Source organism: Rutilus rutilus (assembly GCF_951802725.1).
Source record: "Rutilus rutilus genome assembly, chromosome: 17".
Classification (NCBI taxonomy): Eukaryota; Metazoa; Chordata; class Actinopteri; order Cypriniformes; family Leuciscidae; genus Rutilus; species Rutilus rutilus.
The window spans coordinates 1,544,643-1,571,638 of record NC_140230.1 but is presented as its reverse complement, the minus strand read 5'-3'; the positions used below and the strand labels follow the sequence as shown (position 1 = coordinate 1,571,638).

General features: G+C 38.6%; 1 protein-coding gene across 1 annotated transcript in view; it reads right to left on the bottom strand.

Annotated features, from left to right (window-relative positions):
* Positions 1–26,996, bottom strand: part of LOC311306992 (uncharacterized protein) — a 363,786-nt gene that overhangs the window by 318,591 nt on the left and 18,199 nt on the right. The window contains exon 4 of the mRNA XM_084435673.1: positions 25,970–26,095. Coding sequence (XP_084291799.1) covers positions 25,970–26,095 — 126 coding nt within the window. The remainder of the gene's footprint in view (positions 1–25,969; positions 26,096–26,996) is intronic.

Here is a 26,996-nt window from a genome sequence, read left to right as displayed (position 1 = left end):
GGTAACTCAAATATCATTGCAATCATGTTTATTGTCTTCAAAACATCTTTATCTGCATATTACCATAGACAGTAAAAGAAATGGACACAGCGACCCCATTGGATTCAACGGAGACAAAGTGAAGCCCATTAGAAACTTTTACTTCCTGGGGGTCCAGCGTACTGCGCAGACTCAAACTGAGCTCGACGACGTAGATGTGACGTGAGCAAACCGTCTGTCTTCTAGTGGCTGTGCCAAGATCAATCTGAATCATTACCTTCCGAAACTCGCAGAGACGGAGAGCGTGAGTAGGAGCTGTCCATGATCTTGGAGCAGGAGAAACTTTTTGTAGGTGTTCTGATTAATTACTTTGTCATTTTGCCTCGACGTCCTCCCGATTGCCCGCGAGCTTCTCTTCCTGTCCATACGGTAATTTCCTACTGTGCGACAGAGAGTCGCGTGGCTGTGACGCAATCGTTAGCCTACTTTTACAAAAACTGCTTCTACAGGGCCATAACGTAAGCTACAAGGTAATGGAGCCTTTTATACATTTTCGTGTTTCTTTAGAAATAAATAATGGACAAATGGAGTCTTTAAACGCCTCAGATGTGAAGTTATTCGCTGTCAAAGTGACGCCAAAATGAATGGGAGTCAATGGGATGCTAACTGCAGGTGGGGTTCCGTTAGCCAATGGCGGCGTCCGGGGGTGCTTCAAAATAATACAAATCCCTGCACCCTTGCATATTACTGCGATCTCTGATAGCTTTGTGAGTGTTCGTGGCTTCCTGGAATGTCACATGATCATGGCTCTTCTTCATGTTCCATATATGGACTATTATTGTGCATATAGCGCCCTCAGGCTGTTGGTATGAATTGAAAACACAGTAAATCAGCCTATACAGCGCTCATAATGATTACATCGACGCATTTGGGTATAAATTCAATAAATATTATTCCTGTCTATAGAAATATGATGTAAACCTATGAGAATCTATCAATATTTCTCCAAATCTGCACATTTTTGAGCTAAAAGCCCTGAGGGACGTTGTTTTGTCAAGCGCTGTCATGACGACAGCACAGAGTTTTTTGATGAATGAAAGCTGCTGACGCTCATAATTCATATTAAAGGTATCGCCTCATTTTTTCATTTCATAACTCCTGACACAAATTAAGAAACTTGAGTCTTATATCTTTTTAATGATGTATAGTTTGTAACATTAATCATATAACATTAAATCTGATAGTAACTTTGAACTAAAAAAAAAAAAAAACGCTTCAGTGCGCGGGCGCACTGGCAACGGTTAACAGGTTATATTACAGACTATTCAAATTGAGCGGTGTAACATTTTATATCTTGGGTTGACTGTATTTTATTCAGTGGCGATTTAATCAACGATAAAAGGTGTGTGTATATATATATATATATATATATATATATACTAGTTCTGTGTATATATGTGTCTAGTCCTAACCACTTACAGGGGGAGTACTCTGGATTCGGGTCGAACTCCCCCCGGACAGCACTCCAATTACGCATTAAACTTTACTCCCTCTAATTGTATGTTCAAGTGTGAACTTGTGAATTTATGGTCATACAGATAAAAGCAAGACATAATTAATAAATTTATAAAAAATATTCAGATTTTGTAAAATAACGAAAACAAATGTAAGGTCTCTGTTTCTTTTATAGATCTTTGGAGTGCGCCACAATGAACTGAAACACAGCACGTTTTCTTTCGTTTTTTAATCTATAATATTTAAGTAAAATATATATCAGCCTTTTTTAGAAGAATCTGTCTAATATTTATTTTCCCAACAAAACATCAAATAAATAGAAATAAAAAGGTTAATTAAATTAACACAAAAATACAACAAAATTGTCATGTCAAAGCTTTTATTTTTTGAAAGTGGTCATACATTTACACTACAGGTTTTTGTGTGTGTGTTTTGTGGCATTACACTGCAGTGTTTAGCTTCTACACTCCAGTGTGTCCACCCTGATTCTGAACCACAACTGGAAGAACTTTAACCCCCTGGGGTCAGCGGTATCGCCGGCGATACCAGCTCGCTTTTTTTCTTATCAGTTCAAAGGAGACTCAAAATACTCTGTTGACTTTGATATTACAAACAAGTTTCATACATCAATCGATCCTGTTAAGTGTGTATTATTTTTGTGTATACTCACAATAAAAACAAAGTGTTGTGCTTTTTGCCAAATAAAGAAAAATAAACATGATGCGAGTTCTGCTTTCTCTCTGTCAGTGAAGTCCATTCTGAAACGCGTCTGAAAATGAACTGTAACTCAGCGAATACTCAGTCAAACAGGCATACAGACACACAGGCATGAAGCTTGAATTATCTTCTTTTAAATGAAGTATTTTTTATAAAAAAATATATATATTCTCAGTTTATGTAATATGTATGAAAAGAGAGAGATGTCAGTCGTTCTCATCTCAGCTTATTATGTTTTAATGTGAGCCTGCCCACGGAGAGCGCGCACTATTCAAATGCAAATTACCTGAGGCGATCCATACAAACCTGTGAAACGCCCACATCAGCTGGATAACACACAGCGAGTTCACTTTCAGACTCATGTACTTTAAGACGCTGTGAGGAATAATACTATCTTAATAATTATCCTGGAAAATTTACCTCAGAAGTGCTGGAAGTTTCATTTCGAGGAGCAACGGATCCAGCTGAGGAATAGGTCAGTTCTATATTTGCTTTGTTCTAATCGCAATAGTGTCTGCAAACGCAAAAAGACTGTTTACATATGAATCGCGTTTCTGAGTGTGAATGAATGAATGCACAGATGCGCGCTGTTGTGTAGCTACTACAGCTGGTACAAATACTGTTTAAAAATGAATCGCGTTTTTGTGTGTGAATGAATGAACAGCTTTCACCAAACTCTATTGCTATACTGAGATGAGTAAAAATCGACTACAAAAATGGGATAGATTATAAAGTTTTTACTGTAAAATACTGCCACATCAAATAAGCTTATAATGTTGCCAATTTCTGCTCATATGTTATATATATATATAAAATGTATAGGCTGCTTTAGTTTTTACAAAGAAAGATTACACTTGAAATATTGTTACAATTTTAATTGTTGTTGTAATTGTATAACCTTTTTAATAAAATACAGTATGAGAACAATTAACTGCACAATTACTAGAAATGTTTACCTTGGATATTATACAATTTGCAAGCACAATTTGTGGGGAAAAAAACAACAACTGTGTTTCCAACTGTGAACCAATGTTATATATATATATTGTCCTTGCATTCTTTCTTGTGGCTCAGTCACACACCTGAATGAAAGGCTCATTATGTATGCAGCCTCATTATGCGGGGGCATTGTATTCTCAGGTGTGAATCACGGGGGAAGCCTGCAACACACTCAACTCTTGCACCATGGACACACACATTTGCAACCCATGAACGCCTCTCTAAACTACTGCCTGATTTTACAGTTTGAAGCTTCTCTATCATAGAAAAACACCATGTGCTGTCATGAATAAGAGAAATGTCTTCTCATAGGATAAGAACACGCAGTCTCATTAATAATACAGACACTGACGTGTCATAAGCCCTATTCGGACGTGACTAGTTTCACAGGGGGACGTTAGAGAAATTTCTGTTTCACAGACGTACTTTGAGATTTTAATCCTGTCCGAATCTGCCATGTCTGTCTTTTTCTCACACGACCTCTGTAAAAATTCCAGAGCAAATTACCTACTGTTTTTCGTCAAACTCGGCGGTCCTCAGAGAAATCTAATCCCGTCCGAATGCGAATGTCTGTGATTGCCGAAAATGTTTTTTTTCCAAAACGCTTTTTCTTGTGTGTTTTGGTCAACGTGAACTACCGTACAATCTCTCGCTATCGCGCTGGTATTCAAGTTTCTGCTTTTTGCGCACCGACAATGGATGTAGATGTGTTCGGTACACTGCGAAGAAATAAAAAAATTAAATCAACAAGAAGAGCCAAATCACGTAAACTGTTACGACTGGCTATAATATCAGTTTCAGGTAAGATTACTTTCATTTCTGCACTTAATTACATAACGTGTAAATTATATAAGTTAAAACTTTTTATTCCAGTGGGTTTATTATAAGAACCCAGTTCTATAAAATCACGATGATAAATGTATGTTTCGTTTTTTTATACTACAATTTTTATAAAATGCTTACAAAACACTAAATACGTTTTACTTTATATTTCAAAGTGCTTAATTTTACCATACGCAATCCACGCATTCTGAACACGTGATCTTCTGCAATGACACATGTAAAACACAGACACTCCTACCTCGGTAATAAACACGGAGACAGTAGCGCGGGAAGGGGGGTGCTGCGGGGGCTGCAGCCCCCTCGTCATAGCATCAGCACCCCCAAGTGGGGGGCTGTGGACAGTGGACTAATATAATATTGTACTTTAAAAACGTGAAATAAAAATAAATAAATGGACAGCGTTAACTAACTCTCTTATGCCTAATTAAGTGAGTGTTCAAGCTACGGAGAAAATGAAATAAAGTTTGAATTTGTCATGCTTTGTTCCGATCAGAGCACGTGAGTGGAGAGCGCATTTCTGAATATTCCGCTCCGCTCGCTCATTCCGCTCAGGGTCGCTCGCTCAACCCAGAATGGCCTGCTGGTTCAAAAATATGTGGAATAAGGGCTGCCTCCGACTAAAGTTTTTTTAGTAGTTGTTCATTTAAGCCATCAGTGGACAAATCGCCCCTTTATATTAATTTTATTACTTAAATAGGCTATATACAGGATAATGAGCGTGTACATAATATAGCTGCACTCAGGCGCACGGCCGCACGCATTAAGCTTGCCACAAAGAACCGGCAAAAGTATGAATGTGTCCAAAATAGCAAGGAGACATTTAATTGTTTATTAATAAACTGGTGTTTTCTGTGTCGCTGCAAAGATGGAGTTGGCGACGATGTGGACTCGCCATGAACGCCAGAGAGAAATGCATGTGAAATACACATTTCATATGATATAATCAGAGAGTAGGCTAGCCCATTTCTTTTCGTTTTGAATAGTTTCGTTTAAAAATAGACTTTTCAAGCTTTCTATAATAGATAGCCTATAGCATATTTCTCAAATCTGTGATGCACAAGCTGAGTTTCGGCGCCCTCCAGTTCACGTGCAATCATGCCGGTGCCTTATTACATTGTCTGCTATATATTTGCGTCTTATTTATTAAATAGGCTACAGGGAATTGGTTAATAAAACATTGATCAAAATTAAGATACAATTTATACAAAACGAAAATCTTCTAAAAATTGTCTTTCTACAATACAAAACTCAATGAAGTGGTAAAAATCATGTCTTACCCACTCCATGTCTCCAGTCATATTGCATCTCATGATGTATCTTTATCTTTCTCATGCTGCATATGCTCACTTTCATAATCAACATCGATTAAATTAAAAAATAACATTAGCCTATAATATTTAAACATAAATATGAAACTGTAGAACATTGATTATGTTCTTAGTTATATCTGAATCGCAATTGTACTTTTGGGGAATCCGTAGATAGGACGCGGAACACTAGTTGGTCTAAAAACTACATGTGATTAACATCCAGTTCTCCAGTAAAGAATCAACGTTATACAAAACCAAGTTGTGTGTGACCATCATTCAACAGAAACTAAATGTTTTCTTTAATGGCTACAACACATACAGTACAGAGAAATTGCATGTCTTGTCGTTGGCCACAACATAATGACGTCACATATTTTCCAACCCAGCCCCAGCCCCCAGCCCCCCCTCCATGAAACAGCTTCCAGCGCGCCTGCACGGAGATGTTAGTCCCGTCCGAATCTGTACATGAAATCACAGACATAGGTTGATAAGAATTGTAACTCAAACGTCGTTTGGAAAACCGTCCGAGTAGGGCTATAGATGTACTTTAGTGTTTCTCCAAGTCATAATCTGTGACACTGACATGATGTAGACTTTAAACCTGGAGAAAAATCTCTACAATCTCCAGTTTCCCCCTAAAATTAAAATGAATGGACTGTGTTAATCCTGACTGTGCTGAGATTGAGTGTGTTTAAAGTAAAGGGTGTTAAAAGTTTATCATGATGTCAAAGTGTCAGAGATGGGAAGTACAAATACTTCATTACTGTACTCAAGTACATTTTTCAGATATTTTTACTTTCCAATTTATTTTTGTGCCGACTTTTTACTTTTTCTCCTTACATTTTTAACACAAATATCGGTACTTTCCACAAGATGATCCAACAGATTCAGCGGCATTCATTCGTGGCAAATCATTGCGGCTTGATGGCGGTAACGTTAGCACATAGTAGTATGGACGACGACATCACTGAAAATGAAGAAAACGGAGATCCCAGAGATTCGGCAGACAAGCAGCAAGACATTCCCAATCATCCTTTGAGGTTTACATTTGATCACTTGCGGTCTCTCTCTCCCTGTCCATCCCAGACACACACACACACACACACACGTTTTTTCACTCACTCACTGTCCTATACACAATTACGTTATGACACATTACACTATACAGAAAGTGTGTATATCCTAGTTGCTCCCGAGTTCTTGAAGGGATTCAGGACAAATCCATGCACATCTACAGATTTGAGGGCATACATCACTTGCCATTTTTCTTTTGCTGGATGTCTATTGTCTATTTGCATATCAATAAATATTTTTTAATACAATGCAAATTGAATTTGTAATTTCTCCAAATTTTATAGCACTTCAATTGTAAAAATTGTTAGCCTGACATATTACATTTATTATCATTAGCACTCCATGTTCAAAGATTTACTAGCTGTCAGTTCATCTCTTATACGCTGCTGCCATCTAGTGGTTGTTGTAACTCTAAAAGTATGGGGAACTTCTTAATTAATGTTGAGTAATTCATATTTTATCCTTTATTTGCTTTCCAGAAGCCATATTTGAGCACACACACACACACACACACACACACACACACACACACACACACACACACACACACACACACACATGTAGATTCCTATAAATGTTAAGGGGAAGATTAAAAAAGAGAAACTGGATCTGTGAATTCTCACAGAATCACAATTGAATTCATATCTTGCTACTCAGTCAGAATCTTATTAACCTGGAGTCTAGGGATGTTGCGGTGACGGATTTTTTCCACCGGTTAATCGACGTGTAAAAAAAAACGGTAATCCCGGTGTTACCGGGGTTGCGTGTCGGGGATTTCGGGTGGCCGAAAATGCGGACGTGCACACGTCTCAATTTACTTTCACTTTAATTAGCGGCAATTCAGTAGCATTTGTTTGAATTAATCATGGGTTAATTTATTTTATTCTTCATAAAAATACACAAAACAATAAGACACTCGCTTGTATTACACACATCTTTATTGCAAAATGAATAATAACTTAACACACCATGTAAAAACTAAACAAAAGCACTTATGAAACACCTTTAAAGTGCATTTATTAACAAAACGAACCACTGCACACATCGTGCAAGTATCAAACAAGAAATTATATTAAAAAAAATCACTATTCGTTAAATAAAGTGCCTGCCTTTTTCAGCAAAAAAAAAAAAAAAAAAAAAAAAAAAACCCGCACAACCATCGAATATGAAACGAACGAACATCAAAAACTTCGTTAAATAAGGTAGCCTACCCGAATAATCACTGGACACTTAAGTGCAAAAAAAAAACTAATATAAAAATTAAACTCACGTTAAGCTGTTAAAAAAAAAAAAGAGGTAGGCCTATTAACTGCATACACCGTACAAAAAAAAATTATAAATAGGCTAAATGAGAAACAATAAACGAAAAACCTTCATTTTAAATTGCAACAGAGAACAAAACGTGATCACACTGCTTGTTGCATACATTCTTACATATTCCTGGCCAGAAAAGCCAACATATTTACCATTTCTGGTTTCAAAAGAGATCTTGTTGGGGTGATTATGTTTCCCATCGTGCTGAACACTCTCTCGGATGCGCAGCTTGTTGCACAAACACAAAGATATTTTTTGGCTACTTTTGCCAAAACGGGGAGCCTATTTTGATTTTCTTTCCACCACACCAGAGGATCTGTCTCAGCATTAATGGAGGACTCGGGCTCCTGAACATAATTTCTGCGATTTCTGTGAGCACCCTTTCTGGAACAGTCAGTGTTGATGCAGCGCCTGTTTTTCTTTTTAATAAACTTGCTAGTGTTTTCCTCTTGTGCGGCGGCTCCTCTGCGCTTTCATCCTTATTTCCCCCTTCCTGTTCTGTCACGGGTTGTGCTGACTGTTCTCTCCTACCCAAAAGGACCGCTTCTTCCTCAATTATCCTCCTAGTCTCATCAACATTTGGATCGTAGTTACCCCGGTAGCGCGGGTCCAGGAAAGTCGCCTTGCGCATAAGCTCCTTGCTTTCTTCAGGCAGCGCTTCATATTTCTCATCTAAAATGGCTATGATGCCGGCTTTTAGGCTGGCTGTCAGTTGTCCATCCTCATTTGATGGGGCCAAAGTGTCCTCTTTAATGAGATGCAGCATAGGCAGAAGCGATGACACGGTAACATAGTTCTCGCCGGACAGGATGTCGGTGAACTCGCTTACTGGTTTCAACGCTTTATTTACCGATTGCAAAACATCCTCGTCTTGCCATGTGATGCTCACATTTGCTTTACGGTCATCTGCAAGTACTCGATTGATGGCCGGCCTCTGCTCTAGCATCCTATCAATCATTTTCTGCTTATATCCCCAGCGAGTTGCACAGTCCTCATGGGAGAAAATAAAAACATTGTATTATATAACATTATATGTATAACATTGTCGTATAAAAATGCAATATTACAAATCACTATTAAAACATATAAAAATATTAATAGGCTAATTAAAAACATAGTTTATTATAATTATTTATTATCATTGTTTTAATGTTTTTTTTTTTTGTTAACAGATGCTTTTGTCACAAACTATTTGAGGCTACAATAAACTTACCGTCACCAGCGAGTGTTCAGGAAGGCCAAGCTCGGCTTGGGCTTTTTGCAGTTCCCTTCTCCTTCTCCAGCTGTGGGAGAACATGCCGTTTATTGCACGACACACAGCTAGAGCACGGTCTGTGCAGGCTTTCTCTGTCTTGTCGATTGTGTTGGACACAGCTAGGTTTAGGTTGTGCCCAAAGCAGCTTAACCCTCTGGGGACCAAGCTGTTTTTGTATGGCGCTATTCTTGTGCCAATAAAAATGAACGTAGCTTTTCAAGAAACTAATGAAAATATAAATTGAAACTAAATAAATTATCTCTAAAACTGAAAAAGAATAAATCGCAGGCAAATTTTTTGAATTCGTTTTTAATACACTGCATGTTTTGCTAACTATTTCTCATATTTCAATCGCTGATCTGAACTTACAAATGCGCTTCCAGAGTTTTCATTTACGCTTCTGAAGTTTTCGTTTACGCTCCCTGAGTTTTCGTTCGCCGTTCTGACACATTTCTCTCGTGGGGGCGGGGCTAGTAGCAGTGTGTTCTCATTGGTTACTGAGCTTTTGATTGATAGCTTCGTGACCTGGAAGTGAAGACGTCAGTGGTGTGTTTATGTGTGGATGTGAGCGTCTGTAATCGCAGCTTTCTATTTCATTTTAGTGATATTAAGTTTATATCTGTATTTATTTGCTGCTACACTATATTGTTGAGATAATCTCTTATAGAAGGAATAGTACAGACGAATGATATTTATCATTAACGTTAGTCATCGTCGCTATATCAGGAGGATACTGGATAACGTTAGCCTACTCGTGGTAAGTCTGATTTTTGTTTTTTTTAATACTATACTAATACTATTTATAATACAGTACTGGCTTTTTTCAGGTGGAGAGGCATTTTAGAGCTCAGTAAGAGCCCATAACTTTATACAGCTGAGCTGTGTTGTCTTGATTTAACTGTGTTAGCCCAATCATTACATGACTTGTTTATCTACATTCGGTTACAGTCTTCGATTAGATCATATTTGCTTCGATTAGATCATATTTCCCCCCAGCCACCCCAAACAACATTGAGCTAGAGTACTGTACAGTAGCCTATCTGTACTGTATCAGTCAATGACTGATGCCATAGGACCAGAGTGCTGTCAATCACTGCCTGATTCAACTTTGGCAATGTAAAGCCTTTTCTACCATGCCAATAAAGCTATTTAAACCTGAATTTCTCAATTGCTGATTAATTTGCGATGCAAAGTTTTTGAAAGAGGAGAGACACGACTTTACCACAGAACACGTCTCTGTTCGTAATATGTAAACACTCAATTATTTTGAAGTATCGCCCTGATTGCAATATTTATTCTGATTACTTTTGTGTGATAAAGATTACTGATAAAGCTATTATATGTATCTAGTATGAGTAACAAATTGCTTTTTCTGTGTCCACATTTGACTAATAATAATGAAAAAAGTGCACTTCAAATGAACATTTCTTTGACAAATGTTAAATCTTTAATAGTCTTTAATAATAAATATATGTCCACTTAATACATGCAAGTAATTATGACTGAAAACATCCAGCAACTAGGGAATGCACAGCCATGGATATATGTTTATATATAGGGCTATACAGCCATCTACTGGTTACACAACAGTATTACAGATGATAAATGCTGTTTGACTCCGAGGTAAATATTTAGTACTGTAAAATCCCTTAAATATATATATAATAAATATTTTAAGTCTGCAACTTGTTACTAGGGGAGTTCAAAGCAGTTTGTATTGTTAGATTATAATACATTTCTTCTCTCATTTTCCAGGGAGTGGAGCAACTTTTCCATAAACAAAATTCTGATGCTGACACAGAGGATGGAGTGATAGTACCAGAGATCCACTGTCCCTATCAGACAATAATCTTACTTTGTTCAGACACATCACCTTTGAATGACTGGGATCTTGATCTTCAGACACCTGATTTATTTTAATATAAACTAGCAAATATTTCAATTTCCTCTAGTCTAGATTAAAACAAACATAGTTTGCAAGTACACAAGAGGTTTCACTTTATTCTTATTAATCTATGATGATCTTGGATTAGCATACCAATAGCATATGAATGTTGAGGGGATAGTTCACCCAAAAATACAATTCTCTCTTATTTTACTCACCCTCATGCTGTCCCAGATGCATTTTACTTTCTTTCTACAGATAAACACGAATTAAGATTGTAAGGACATTTGTTGTAATCCATCTCTGCGAGTCCTAAAGACGCTTTAAAAACCACACACAGTGAGCGTGACGGTAATCCATGCGACCTCAGTGGATGAATCAATGCCTTCTGAAGTCAAACAATAGGCTAGATAAAATAATAATAATCTAAACTGTTTTAACTATTAAAAATCTTACGTACATGGGTTACAATCCACTCGTATTATGGACTCACAGAGATGGATTATTTCCTTAAAACTCTTTGTCTATGTTTATATGAAGAAGAAAGTCATATACATCTGGGATGGCATGAAGGTGAGTAAATGATGAGAGAATGCTCATGTTTTGGAAGGACTATCCTTGCACTGCTTGTGTCCAGTCACTGCTTTGCTATTGTACTGCAACAGGAACTGCTCAAAGAATCATTGCAACATTTAAAATGTATATGAATTTTTAAAATGTATTCTGTATTTGTAATTGTGCATTTTGTATAGTAATGTATATCATGAGAATACTGTGCATTACATGTATATTATGCAGTTAATGTTTTGTGGATTCTGGTCTTTCCTGTCACAACATAATTGCATCCAAGACCTCTTTGACACTTGTGTATATGCTTTAGTGACAATAAAGAATGTACATTTATTTGAATTCATATTTTCAATTACATTAATTTAACTGGTTGTATAAGTCACGATTGAAACGGTTGATGATTGTTCAAATATATTTAAATTAAATGAAAATGTTAATTAAATGAAATAACTAAATATAATTATCAATTAAAAAAAAAAAATTGGCAGTAAGAACATTCTTTGTGTGACATATGTAATGAAATGCCCTTTGAGGTCTGTATCTGACAGCAGGCCACGACTGTAATTTTCATTTTGTTTAAATTCCTCTTATTTAAGTGATCATTAATTTTGATGGTGTAAACCATAGACTGTAAAAAATAGGTGTAAACGTATATCATGCTAACAATGAGTAGTGTGATGGCCATGGCTGCCAACCTTGATTACCTGGTTGAAGTTTGACTTTCTTGACGGCTGAATATATCACACACGTTTGCTAATATTCTCTTTAAATTGTAACAGCTGAACCTAATCAGAGCCTAACATGCAAAATAATCATCAGGAAGAAACAAATGTTCTCCGAAAACATTGGACATCACAATATTTTAAGTATTATATACAGACAGTACTTTAATGTGCAATTACACCTGAATAGACTGAATAGATCTCTTGTGCTCCTAAAAAGCTTCTGCCAACTAAGTAGTAGCAGCAGGTAAATACAGATAAAATTAAAAAACAAACATAACTTATCACTAAAATGAAATAGAAAGCTGCGATTACAGACGCTCACATCCACACATAAACACACCACTGACGTCTTCACTTCCAGGTCACGAAGCTATCAATCAAAAGCTCAGTAACCAATGAGAACACACTGCTACTAGCCCCGCCCCCACGAGAGAAATGTGTCAGAACGGCGAACGAAAACTCAGGGAGCGTAAACGAAAACTTCAGAAGCGTAAATGAAAACTCTGGAAGCGCATTTGTAAGTTCAGATCAGCGATTGAAATATGAGAAATAGTTAGCAAAACATGCAGTGTATTAAAAACGAATTCAAAAAATTTGCCTGCGATTTATTCTTTTTCAGTTTTAGAGATAATTTATTTAGTTTCAATTTATATTTTCATTAGTTTCTTGAAAAGCTACGTTCATTTTTATTGGCACAAGAATAGCTCCATATTTTTTGGGTCCTTGAGATGTTCTGACATGCTCTGACATTTGTGCTTTTTTCAGTTATTTATAAACATGTTAATGGCAAAGGTGTAAATTCACTCTATATAGCACAAACAGGGCTACCATAATATGCGAGCAACGTGTATGTAGATGTTTGTATTTTTAAGAGAATAATGTTTATGCGTGGTTATTGGAAAAAATAAAAATGAAAGTTGCTGAATTAAGACCACAAAACACATATTAAATATGTGTCCACAAGACTTTTGACTAATGGATGTTGTCCCTTTGAGTTCTAGCTTCAAAATTATGTGAAAATAGTCTTGCTTTATCGTTCACAAAAAAAAATACATTGATTTAAATGGTGTAAAACAGGTTTTGCTTGGAAAGCCAATATGCGAGGGGGAGGAGTAGTTTACACCTTAGATTACAATGTCCCACCCACTCTGCATAATGACTCTGCATAATTAGCCATTCATTCAGGTGTGACACTGACTGAGCCACAATGCAAGGACAAAAGATGTATTTAGAAGAAGACTTATATTGACCATTTAAGATTTCGCTTACATCTATCTTGTAAATATGTTTTGCTATTTTATTAAAAATGTTACAATTACAACAATAATTACAATTTCAACAATATTTCAAGTGTACTCTTTCTTTGTAAAAAAGAAAAAGAAAAAAGATTATAGGCCTACATTTTATCATATGTATTCATTATTTTGAATATAGCAAATATATATATATATATAATATATATAAATATATATAAATAATATAGTTATATATATATAGTTATATATATATATAACGTTAGATATGAGCAGAAATTGCTAAACAAAAGCTTAGGCTATTTGATGTGGCAGTATATTCTACAGTAGCCTAAAAACTGTACCCAAATCTAGTCAACAAGTGACTGACTGTAACGTTGTTTTTATGAAATATTAGGGCATATAAATGCTAATTTGCAGTTTAATACGTTGCTTATACAAATACATTTTATTTCAACATATTCCAGTCGATTTTTACTCATCTCAGTAGGCTATAGCAAAGCAGTTTATTCTTTCACACACAGACGCGCGATTCATATTTAGGCTAAACAGTCTTTACAAATATGTACCCTTCATTCATCTCACAGAAAGGCGAGTCATATTATAGAAATGCGATTCATCTTTTTGCGGTTTGCATAGGCCTACACTAACGTTATTCCATAACGTTATTCCACATCAACACTTGAGAAAAGAAAACAGCCTACCTCACTCCTCAGCGGGATCTGCTCCTCATATCAGGAGATATTGCTCCTCATATCAGCACTGTTCTGAGGAAACTTTTCTCCAGGTAGGCTATATTATGCCTCACTCGATCGCGACGCGCTTTGTTTACAGCTGATGTGGGCGTTCTCAGAATTTGCGTTTGAATAGCGCGCGCTCTCCGGGGAGTGGTCAAATTACTTTTGAATGGCTCGTAATGAGCTCGACTGGAGTCGCTCTCTTTTTATACAGATTACAGAAGCTGAGAATACTTGTTTTTTATATAAATTACTTCATTTAAAAGATGCGATCTAAAGCTTTATGCCCGTGGGTCTGTTTGCCTGTTTGACTGAATTTTCGCGGAGTTATAGATCATTTTCGAACGCGTTTCAAATGGGAGTTTACGGACAGAGAGAAGGCAGAAATCGCATCATGTTAATTTTTCTTTACATTTACATTTTACATTTAGTCATTTAGCAGACGCTTTTATCCAAAACGACTTACAAATCAGGACTAAATTAAGCGAGTCATCATGAAGAGGCAAAAAACAACAACAACGCAAGAAGTGCTCAAAATACGAAGTTCAGGCATTATTCAGAGTAGCATAAGCACGATAAGTGAGGTTTTAAAGGGAAAGTTTTTTTTTTTTTTTTTTTTTTTTTTTAATGAAGTTAGGTGCTCACGGAAGAGATGGGTTTTCAGCTGTTTTTTGAATGTTGTCAGGGATTCTGCATTCCGGATGAGGGTGGGGAGAGTGTTCCACCAGCATGGAACTGTGAATGAGAATGTTCTGGAAAGTGATTTTGTGGCTTTCTGTGATGGAACCACGAGACGTCGCTCGTTGATTGATCGTAGGCGTCTGGTAGGGATGTAGGCTCGTAGGAGTGAGTGAAAGTAGGAGGGAGCTGAGCCTGTGATAGATCTGTAAGCAAGCATCAATGCCTTGAACTTGATGCGAGCAGCGAGAGGTAGCCAGTGCAGAGAGATTAACAGAGGAGTGACGTGGGCCCTCTTGGGCTCGTTGAAGACAAGACGAGCTGCAGCATTCTGGATCATCTGAAGAGGTTTGGTTGCACATGCTGGAAGTCCGGCCAGAAGAGCATTGCAGTAGTCAAGCCTAGAAATGACCAGGGCCTGGACGAGGAGTTGTGTTGCGTACTCAGTTAGGAAAGGCCTGATCTTCCTGATATTGTGCAGCGCAAACCTGCATGATCGAGCTGTCTTTGAAATGTGATCTGTGAAGGTCAGCTGGTCATCAAACGTTACTCCCAGATTTCTGACCGACCTTGATGGGGTGATTGATGATGAATCAAGCTGGATGGTGAAGTCGTGCTGTAGAGATGGATTGGCAGGGAGGACGAGCAGCTCAGTCTTTGCCAGGTTGAGCTGCAGGTGATGTTCCTTCATCCATGTGGAGATGTCTGCCAGACAGCTCGAGACCCGTGCAGCTACTGTGGGATCATCTGGTTGAAATGAGAGGAAGAGTTGTGTGTCATCAGCATAGCAGTGGTAGGAAAAACCGTGTGCCTGTATGATGTGTCCCAGTGATGTAGTGTAGATGGAGAAGAGGAGGGGACCAAGAACTGAACCCTGGGGAACCCCTGTGGTCAGTTGATGTGCTCTGGATACCTCGCCTCTCCATGCGACTTTGAAGGACCTACCTGTGAGATAGGATTCAAACCAGTCGAGTGAAGTTCCTGTGATGCCCAGTGATGAGAGGCTGGACATAAGGATCTGATGGTTCACAGTGTCGAAGGCAGCAGACAGATCCAGGAGAATGAGGAGTGAAGATTTGGAAGCAGCTTTTGCAATCCGTAGGGCTTCTGTGACCGACAGTAATGCAGTCTCAGTTGAATGCCCTTTCTTGAAGCCAGATTGGTTGACATCCAGCTGGTTGTTTAGAGACAAGAAGGATGTTACTTGGTTGAAAACAGCTCTTTCAAGTGTTTTTGCAATGAATGGTAGGAGAGAGATAGGTCTGTAATTCTCTACAAATGATGTGTTTAGTGTTGTTTTTTTAAGCAGTGGAGTAACCCGAGCCTGCTTGAATGCTGTAGGGAAGGTGCCAGTATGGAGGGATGAGTTGATGATGTGTGTGAGTGCTGGTAGAAGTGTGGGAGAGATGGCTTGTAGAAGGTGTGAGGGGATGGGGTCTAGAGGGCAGGTGGTAGGGTGACTGGAGAGGAGAAGTGTAGATACTTCTTCCTCGGTTAGCGGAGAAAAGGAGGACAGAGGGGTATTGGGTGTGGAAGGGGTCAGTCTGGGTTCCTGTGTGTGTGGAGCTGAGAATTGACTGCTGATAGTTGTTGTTTTGTTGGTGAAGAAGTTTGCAAAATCGTTGGCAGTTAAGGAGGAGGAGGGTGGTGGTGGAGGTGGACAGAGGAGAGAGTTGAATGTCTTGAAGAGTAATCGTGTGTTGGAGGAGCTGTTGATCTTGTTGTGGAAATATGAAGATTTTGCAGCATGAACATCAGCAGAAAAGGACGAGAGGAGAGATTTATACATACTCAAGTCAGATGAGTCTTTTGATTTGCGCCATTTCCTCTCTGCTGCCCTGAGATCGGTCCGGTGTTCACGAAGAACCTCAGATAGCCAGGGGTTAGAAGGAGTAGCGCGTGCTGGCCTGGAGGAGAGAGGGCAGATATTGTCTAGAGAAGAGGTTAGTGTGGAGCATAGGGTATCCGTTGCAGTATTCACATCCAGAGATGAGAATTGTGAGGGTGGGGGAAGAGAAGATGACACGGCAGAGGAAAGATGGGAGGGGGAAAGTGAGCGCAGGTTTCGCCTGAAGGTGACTGGTGGTGGGGTTGGTGGCGCAGGGGTAGCGAGTTGTAGACTGAAGGTGATGAGGAAATGATCTGAAACATGGAGAGGCCTCACCAAAATGTTGTCTGTGATGCAGTTGTGTGTGTAAACCAGGTCCAGTTGGTTGCCTGATTTGTGAGTACCTGTGGTGATGTGTCGTTTGAGATCGAAGGAGGCTAGTAGAGAGGTGAAGTCTGTTGCATGTGGTTTTTCGAGATGAATGTTGAAGTCACCGAAGACTAGAAGTGGGGTGCCGTCCTCAGAGAGTCGATGGTCTTTACCCGAGTCGGTCTTCACACGAGGAGGCTGAACACGAGAGCTGAACGCTTCCGCTGACGCTTCCGCAACAGCGCGCAAATTACACAGATATACAGATAATGCTTTCACCGCTTGAGTGAGTACAGCTGTTTCGGTCTGGCAATTAAGTGGATAACGCGATAATGGGCCAACTTTCGATTTGAAAGTGCTAGGAGCAGAGGCTTAAGTGCAAATTAGACTTTAACAATAATAATTTTCACTCGCGGCTGCTTGTTTAATGTGGCAACGCCTCTAACTAAAATACAGAATTATGTGAAGTTAAAAATATAAAGGAAGCTGAGAATCGAAGATGGGCTTACCTTGACAACAATGCAACGCTGAAATAACAAGAGAACAGAGTATTCCAGAAAACACACAGTGGCGCGCTCCAGTCAAGCCTCTTGTGTGCTGCTCGCTTGTCCTACGGGAGTGATCTGAATCTCGTCTATTTAAATGTATTCTTACAGATGCTGTTTCGGTCTTGACTACAATGCAACGCTGAAATAACAAGAGAACAGAGTATTCCAGAAAACACACAGTTGCGCGCTCCAGTCGAGCCTCTTGTGTGCTGCTTGCTTGTCCTATTTATGTCAAAAAGCAAAACACTTTATTTTTATTGTGAGTATACAGAAAAAAAATTGAAACTGAACAGGATCGATTGATGTATTACACGAAAATGAAAGATCAAAATTAACAGAGCATTAAGTGTTTATTTTCATTGCTAAAAAAAAAAAACGAGCAAAACGCGCGTTTTTGGTCCCCAGAGGGTTAACCAGGGCCAGCCTAAATTACGAACAGCTGCTTTTACATTAGCTCCACTGTGATACAAGATATTTTATTCTCGTCTAATCCCCAATCTCTTAGGGCCTCCTGCAAAGCGTCGGCCAAGTTAGCTGCAGTGTGATCCTCTGGCAAAAAACTAGTTTGTAGGCATTTTGATTGTAGTCCCCATTCAGTATCAATAAAATGGACAGTCAGAGACATATAAGGGGTCATCTTTGTGCTCGACCACATGTCCGTGGTGAGTGAAAAATGCTCAACAGTTGAAATAACGTTTTGCAACTCACTCCGGACACGGTTGTAGGCACGTGGGACAGCTGTTTTGGTGAAATAGTAACGCCCTGGCAGTTCATATTGGCTGTCGAGTGTGGTTATGAGGTCTCTGAAAGATTGCTTTTCAACAGTATTAAAAGACACCATTTCTTTGCATATGTATTTCGTCACTGCGTCAGTGCACGTGTTCCACCTCGCACTGTCCCTTTTATATTTTGTGCATCGCGCAAATGCACCACTTATCGAAGGCTGTGTTTGTGTGTCAGGCTTTTGTGGTCGATTTTTTGCCGCTGGACCCATCTTGGCCGCTTCATTTTTGTGGTGTGCTTGAAGATGTGCGTGTAAATTCGAAGTGTTACCTCCGGATGCTGCCACTTTCATCAGGCAAAGTTTACAGGTTGCCTCGTTAACGTTTTCAGGTTCCCTGTTGGCATTTGGTTTGAATCCAAAATATTTCCATATAGGTGCTTTTGCATTTCTCTTTGAAACCAGATCTTCCGCCATTCTTTGCCAGTTAGCTCGCCTCACTCTCCTCAAATGATAAATGAAATCGGACACCTGCTGCTTTACTGCGGCGCTCGTTCCGCTTACGCTAAATTACGAAGGCACGTAGTCACTAACTGAATTAAGTGCTTTATTACTATAGGCTAAAACTTCAACACGATGGGGACGGTGCCGGTGGTCAAGTGCTATGACCGGTAGGTGGGTTAAACACCGTGTATCACCGGTAACACCGACTATCGCAACAAGCCTACTGGAGTCCCAGTCTCTGTCACAATAACCATATATGTAATGTTTTAGGCCTATTGGCAGACATCTGTTTAAAATGTAGGCAATTGCATATAAATAACCTTTTCTCCATATCCACTTCAGTTTCTCAGCTTGCACTTTAATTGATTGATTAGGCTACTTCTGTACTGGTTTGAGCTTGGCAAAGATGTTGAGATATCTCTATACCTAGTAGACCTACAGCAAACGTTCATTAAAAAGGGTCCTGTACAGGGCTGTACAGTGCGACATATATCTACAAAAAGATTGGTCTGTGCGATGAATAAATGCACCACTGTAGCACGCGTGCGATACAGTTTAGTAAACTCTGTTACTAATAATTTAATAACAGTCGTTTTATACTTGCTTATGCGATATCACGATTTTTGATCGTGGATGTTCAGGGGCTGTTTACACCTGGACACTTCATGCGTTTTCCGTGAAAAGACCAGGTGTAAATGCCCTCCGAAACGCATTCGAGATGGATTTGAATCCGATCGCTCAAACCACTTCAGGAGGAGGTCTGGGTCGCATTTCAGACCAAACTGGACAAGTGTAAATGCATCTGGTTGTTGAAACCACATATGTAAATTCTACTCGTGAGAAAAAATAAACGTGTGAGAGCGTGTGATAGGCTATCCCCTGGTTTCACAGACAGGGCTTAAGACTAGTCCTAGACTAAAATGTAAGTCTGAGCTGTTTCCACTGAAATAAACTTGCACTGACTGATCTTAAAAATATATCAGTGCCTTTTTAGTTTTAAGATGCACATCGGTAATGTTTTTTTCTAAGCATGTTTATAAAAATTACTTAAATGTACTAATTGATCTATGGTCTAATCCTGGCTTAGTCTAAGCCCTGTCTGTGAAACCGGGCCTATATGTTATAGCCAGATATAACGACGCTACTGCAACACGCATCACCGCAGACAAGCAGCTGAGCATCTATTCATCAAGCCAACGTTCAAACTATCGCAAATCAAAGTGAAGGTAAGTCACAGACGCTTAACACACAATCATCGTTTTGATAAATCAGATAGCTATCTGATCTGAGACAACACATGAAGTGGCCAGGTGTAAACAGCCCACGATCTGCTTTTGAAGAAATATGGTAGTATCGCGCTACATTTTATCAGCTCAGTCCCAATACTGTAAAACTCGATGTACATTCACATCACATGTTAACGCAGCGGTAGAGTTACATTCACAGGACTCTGCACTTATTCACAATCACAAAAGTTCATTATTTGCTCGTGCTTTAAAGCTTTGCCGGGTAAACTTTTCATTGGCGTTCTGTTCTGACATGATGCACTTTTTCTGAGCGCGTACGCCCGAAGCGCGGGCTCTGTCAAACAGTACCAAACTGGACTTTATCTTTTGCATCTGACTTCTGTTGGGTCAGACCCATCTGCTATCGATGGTGGGGGCGAGACTGAGAGAGATACATGGAGATACATGGAAAAATATGCACCAAACAAGACACTTTGAAATGTTGCTGTTTTCATGAATACAAAAGTTGGATGACCCTCCCCTCAACAAAGAATAAAAAGACATGACCCTCCCTATTTTCCTCCGGTGGTCCATTCCAGAAATACCGAACGGTCCCTAAATGGTTGTCATTCGCAAGGCTACTTTTACTTTTATACTTTAAGTAAATTTCCAAAATGTGCCTATACTTTGTTACTTTTACTTGAGTAAAGAAGTTAAATCAGTACTTCTACTTTTACCAGAGTATTTTTTAACACAAGTATCTGTACTTCTGCTTGAGTACGGGAAGTGAGTGCTTTTGCCATCTCAGCAAAGTGTGTTTTCCAGTGTAACTATCAGCACTGCAGAATCACCTTAATGAGGAGCAGCTCATGTGTTCAATCATTTACAGATCAAACACATGAACTCAAAGCGGCAGGAGAAATAGAGCAAACGCTTTAAAAATATGAATCCTCTTACATCATATGAACAGACGTAAAAATAATTTGATGAATTTGATTGTGTTTTTAATAGCTTTGCTTGTAATTAACGAAATAGTAGTTATTTCCCAGCATTTTATTCCATTTTGATTATACTTTATGAATTCACAGTAGCCGCGTTTCCATTACCCTTCAAATTGCGTAAACTGAAATTGCGAATTGAAAATACGCCTAATGGAAACGCGTCAATTTTGCAAAAACTTCCATTTATCTGAAAAAAGTATTTACACTCGCATGAGGTGCTTTTTCAGGCAATTCAAAAAAGAAATATTTTGCAAAACTGCAATGGAAACAGTTTTTGTGCATTTACAGGTCACCTGACTTAGACGACGCAGTGTGTATGGACAGAATACAAGACAGAGTTCTTTATTAAATTCATATAAGGCAAAATAATTACAGGAATAATGGATTCTAAACCTCAAATAAATGCCACAATCAAGACCTGGAAGCAGATATGAGGGAGAAACACCCAGAAACACCTCATATGTGCCGCTCACAAGTATAATAAGGGTCGTTCCCTACCATTAATGCTTGGAAAACACACATACATCTCCTTCCATTAATAATAATGGCTAGTGCAGTGGCTGGGATATACATAAACCTAGCAATGTCCGTTGACATTATTTTTGGAATGATTTTACTTATCGCGAGAGGAAAAAATTAAGTTTTAGTCGCATAACATCGGTTAATGGAAACGCTGTCATTTCGCAATAGCTTTTTGTCGACATTTAGAGACAAAAAAAAAAAGTTTTGCGCAATTCTGTAATGGAAACGTGCCTAGTGACAGTTTTATGTGAGAGTAACGTATGATCTTACCACAGTTTCTCCAGTTTACAGTGAGGATTCGCCAGTACAGCAGAGAACAGCTTCACTCCTGAGTCTCCTAGATTATTCTCAGACAGATTCAGTGTTCTCAGGTGTGAGGGGTTTGATCTCAGAGCTGAAGCCAGAGCAGCACAACCTTCATCTGTCACACCACACTTCCTCAACCTGTAGAGAACAATGACACACTCTTCACTCTCTCAGATCAAAACAGAAATCTTTGCTTTTCTTGATTGTTTATAATTTGTGCAATATCTCTTTTTTAAACAATGAATTCAATATATCAGTAAGTTTAACTGTTATTCTAAGAGATATATAATAATAATATAATAATCTAAATGTTTATATACATACATTATAAATGCATATATTTGAATATAAATTTCTCACACAAATATCATAAAAAACGGTTAAGTAGATCACAAATCAGGTCAGATAGGTGAAGGGTTTAAAAGCTGAAGTGTGACTCATATTTTTTGTTAAACCATTAATTTATAATGTTTAAGTAAGAACTATTATAATGTTTTAATAGTGATGCTTGTTCTCAGTGTTACTTACAGAGCGTATCTAGTTGCTGTAACCACAGGCATCAGCTTCTGGAGAACTTCATCTACAGTGTTCTGTGTGACACTAATTGAAAATAAGTTAATTATTCATAGTAACAATAATAATAATTCATATCAACAGTAAATAATACATTATACCTTCCTAAATACCCTCAAATAATTGTTTTAATGAAACACTGCTTTATAAAGGACATGTGAAAAAGTTGTGTTATATCTATAACTGTAGAAGCCTCGTATTCAGCCGTCACAGATTTGTTTTTTCTTCTTCTTGTTAATGTTGCTGTGTCAGGTCTATTAGTCTGCATTTACACTACAACACTATGTTGACATATCAGATTTGTTTGTCCTGTCCGTTGCTATGGTTATCACCAAGGAGACATTTAACTTCTGAGTTGGGCGGGGGGCAAGAAAAAAAGTATTTTTGTACCTGCATCAGCAAATTATTAATAAAAATTAAGCACACGAGTTTGTTTGCTTGTTACTTATTTACCTACTTGTTTATTTAATAATTTACTTTAGTTTTATTGTCACAGGAAATGATGCGCACAAGATGTGAATCATTGTCCATCATTTTGCAAGCAACTGGTGATAAAGAAAAATGATGATGAGACATTAATCTAATTTATTTTCTTAATACTTCTCTTGTGGCCCCTAGTGACATTTTTTATATTTTCATGAATCAAGAAGTGTTTTGTGTTCAACAAGTTGTCTTTTAAAATGAGAAGTAAGCTAATCTAATCTTTTATCCTCACAGCGCGTCAGTTATGCAGTGATGCACTATGAAATATTAATGATAAAAGTAGCCTAATAATAATAACAACAGTAATGTAATATGCCCTGTGTGCCCGTCCGCTACGCCACTGTGAAGAGCTAAACGCCACCAGGAATGGCATCAAGGCCATTAACTGTTTTATCAAGTTTACTTTTGGGAAACTTTTTGTTTACTTTCATGAATTAGAATGTGTGCAAAGGATTGTGGGAGATTGAAGAACACGAAGGATCTACTTGATGCATCCTTCAAAATGAGCTGAATTAAAGACACAAAATGAAGTCTGTCTTCAAAACATCCTTCAAACTGAGACGGCCTTCAGAGGCGCTTGATGATGTGGCAGTCGAGATATGCAGCCTTACTAGGACACAGCCACGGTTTGAGAAACACCCGCAAATGATCTACAATATCCCAGAAATCAGTCTGTGCCCCGTGATTTAAACACCTCTGATCTCTTAGTTTCTCTTTGTTCATAATGTTTTAGACTGTAATGATTGCACTCAGTGTTACTTACCGATTATCTCTGTTTCCAATTAATCTCTTCAGGTCAAACATCTGCAGTGTCTCCTCTGAGGACAACAACACAAACACTAAAGCTGACCACTGAGATGAGGAGAGTTTCACATCACGTAATCCTCTACGGTTCATATGAGGTTCAGCTTCGTTCACTAGAGAAAGATCACCCAGTTCATTCAGACAGTGAAACAGATTGATGTATTTATCTGGAGAGGGATTCTCACTGATCTTTTCTTTAATATAGTCAACTGTTCTCTCATTGTTGTGAGAGCTGTTTGCTGTCTGTGTCTTTAGTTCTTGTAAGAGACTCTGATTAGACTCCACTGACAGACCCAGAAGGAAACGAAGGAAAAGGTCCAGATGCCCATTTTTACTGTCTAAAGCCTCATCCACAGCTCTCTGATGGAGATCAGATAGGGAAACTCTGTCCCCATTAGTTGGTTTGGTAATCTGGTCAAACACATTGATGTTATTGTTGATAAAGGAAAGATGCACATATAGAGCTGCTAGATGTTCCTGAATGCTCAGATGAACAAAGCAGAAGACTTTCCCCTGACACAAGCCCAACTCCTCTCTGAAGATCTGAGTGCACAATCCCGAGTAAACTGATGCTTCTGCCACATCAATGCCACACTCGCTCAGGTCTTCCTCATAGAAGATCAGGTTGCCTTTCACAAGCTGCCGATAAGCCAGTTTCCCCAGTTTGACAATCATGTCTTCATCTTTCACTTTCTTCTCATAGTCCTTCTCATGTTTGATGTTGGTCTGAATGAGCAGGAAGTGTGTGTACATCTGAGTGAGAGTCTTGGGAATCTCTCCTCTCTCTGCTTCACTCAACATCTCCTCTAGAACAGTGGCTGAGATCCAGCAGAACACTGGGATGTGGCACATAATAAAGAGGCTACTTGAGGACTTCAGGTGTGAGAGGATCCTGTGGGCCAGACTCTCATCACTGATTCTCTTCCTGAAGTATTCCTCCTTCTGTGTGTGACTGAAGCCTCGTACCTCTGTCACTCGATGGACACACTCAGAGGGGACGAGATCCGCTGCTGCTGGTCTGGAGGTGATCCAGATGAGAGCAGAGGGAAGCAGATTCCCCACAATGAGGTTCGTCAGCAGCTCGTCCACTGAGGCTGATTCAGTCACATCACACAACCTCACATCGCTCTGAAAATCCAGAGACAGACGACACTCATCCAGACCATCAAAGATGAACAACACTTTATACTCATCACTGGATATTTCCATTTCTATAGTTTCAGGAAAAAAGACATGAAGAAGATCTGAAAGACTGAGTGTTTTGTCCTTCATCAAGTTGAGCTCTCTGAAAGCAAGTGGAAATATGAGCTGGACGTCCTGATTCTCTTTCCCTTCAGCCCAGTCCAGGATGAGCTTCTGCACAGAGACTGTTTTCCCAATGCCAGCGACTCCCTTTGTCAGCACAGTTCTGATGGGTTTGTCTTGTCCAGGTAAAGGTCTAAAGATGTCACTGCATTTGATCGGTGTGTCCTCTGTTTCTGCTCTCCTGGACTGTGTCTCAATCTGTCTCACCTCATGCTTATTATTGATCTCTCCACCTTCACTCTCTGTGATGTAGAGCTCTATGTAGATCTCATTCAGGAGTGTTGGGTTTCCCTGCTTTGATATTCCCTCATACAAACACTCAAACTTCTGTCTCAGATTTGATCTCAATGTGTTGAGGACTTCAGCAGGTTTAGAGTCATTGCTGTAAGATTAAAATACCACATTATTACACAAGTCAGACAAGTAAATAGCCATAAATTACAAAACTATTTATGGGACACAGAACATCATTAGGTTTCTGAAATATATTAATCATTAATCATGTGTTTGAGTGATTTGTGATGTGAATTGCAGCACCAAGAATTAAACAACAACAAAAAATCCTACATTTTACCTGAAACCAGGATACATGCTTTCATTAAAGTCTTGTGGTTGAATCACAGGCTTGAACACAGTTTTGTTTTTAACTGGTGTGGATAGAAGGTTTGACCTTAAATCAGAATGAAGAGGGTAAAGAATCAGACACACTGATATTGATGTAATTGTGTCATTAACTGTAACAGACCAACTTTTACAGTGTGTGAATGTATTAACAATACAATACATAGAGCTTTACACAAGAGCACAATGATAATCATTAATAGACTGAAACCAGCAAGATTGTAACTCATTAAACTGCTGTATATTAATAACAATTTCATATAAATCAAACACAAAAAGCATAACTTTTATAGAAATGATATACCTGAGATCAGGCCGTTTGTCTCCACTCTTAAAGTTTAGTGGCGGATCCATAGAGTGGTTACTCTTCATAGACACACAGCTGGACTCTGGGTTTGAGCTCTTCTGCTGGACTGAACTGGTTTTTAAACTAAGTAAAATATAAAGAATACAGACTTATAAAAGACCACATACATGTTGTTTACTTTTGCTTTAATGTCTGTAACTGTTTCACACTGTGTTTCAAACCTTTATTACAAATTTTTTTTTTTGAGAAATCAACTCACTGGTTTGCTAATGTTAAGCATGATTCAACAATTGTTCCAAAGCGACTGAGAAAACCGGTAATATTAGGAATTAGGAATTCAAAACAAACAAATTGAAATCAACTATAGAATTATAGAATGATTCAACTCAGGTGAACATCAACCACGATCACATGACTCTTCTCAAAGGCACAACGGAGGACGAAGGCTTAACCGACTAAAGAGACCAATGTTTAGCTGACCTTTCAAGATAAACCATCTTACTGTACTCTAGTAACGGTGCTCTTGCTGTGAAACATCACTGTTCTGACCAGACACCATGAAGCTTTCAACAAATCTGAACCCGTATTTATCAAGCCTCTGAGAATTACTCACAAGAACACTGCTATATGGACTTAAGAGTAAAACAATCCTTCGCTCAAAGCTGCACTTAGAAGTTAGTTATCAAGTATCTCAGTCGTAATTTAAGAGAAGTGTAGGACTAAATCTTAAGTGTCAGTCTTAGAGATGATTCACAACACTTTGCTGTGCCACAAACGGGATTTTGGATGATGACATAGGCATGGACCAATCACTGAATAGATTTCCTTATTTAAGAATATGCTCAAATAAATTCCCAATGAACAGCTAGATTTTATGATATATTCAGACACCATGGATTCCAAAAAGAAAACTGAGCTGGCGGGAGGAAGAGGCGCTACCGCTTGCTGAATTAGTCGAACAGCGGTTCAAGTTTAGCCCAACATTAACCAGCGCTGACAAAGATGATGATGCTCTGTCCAAACG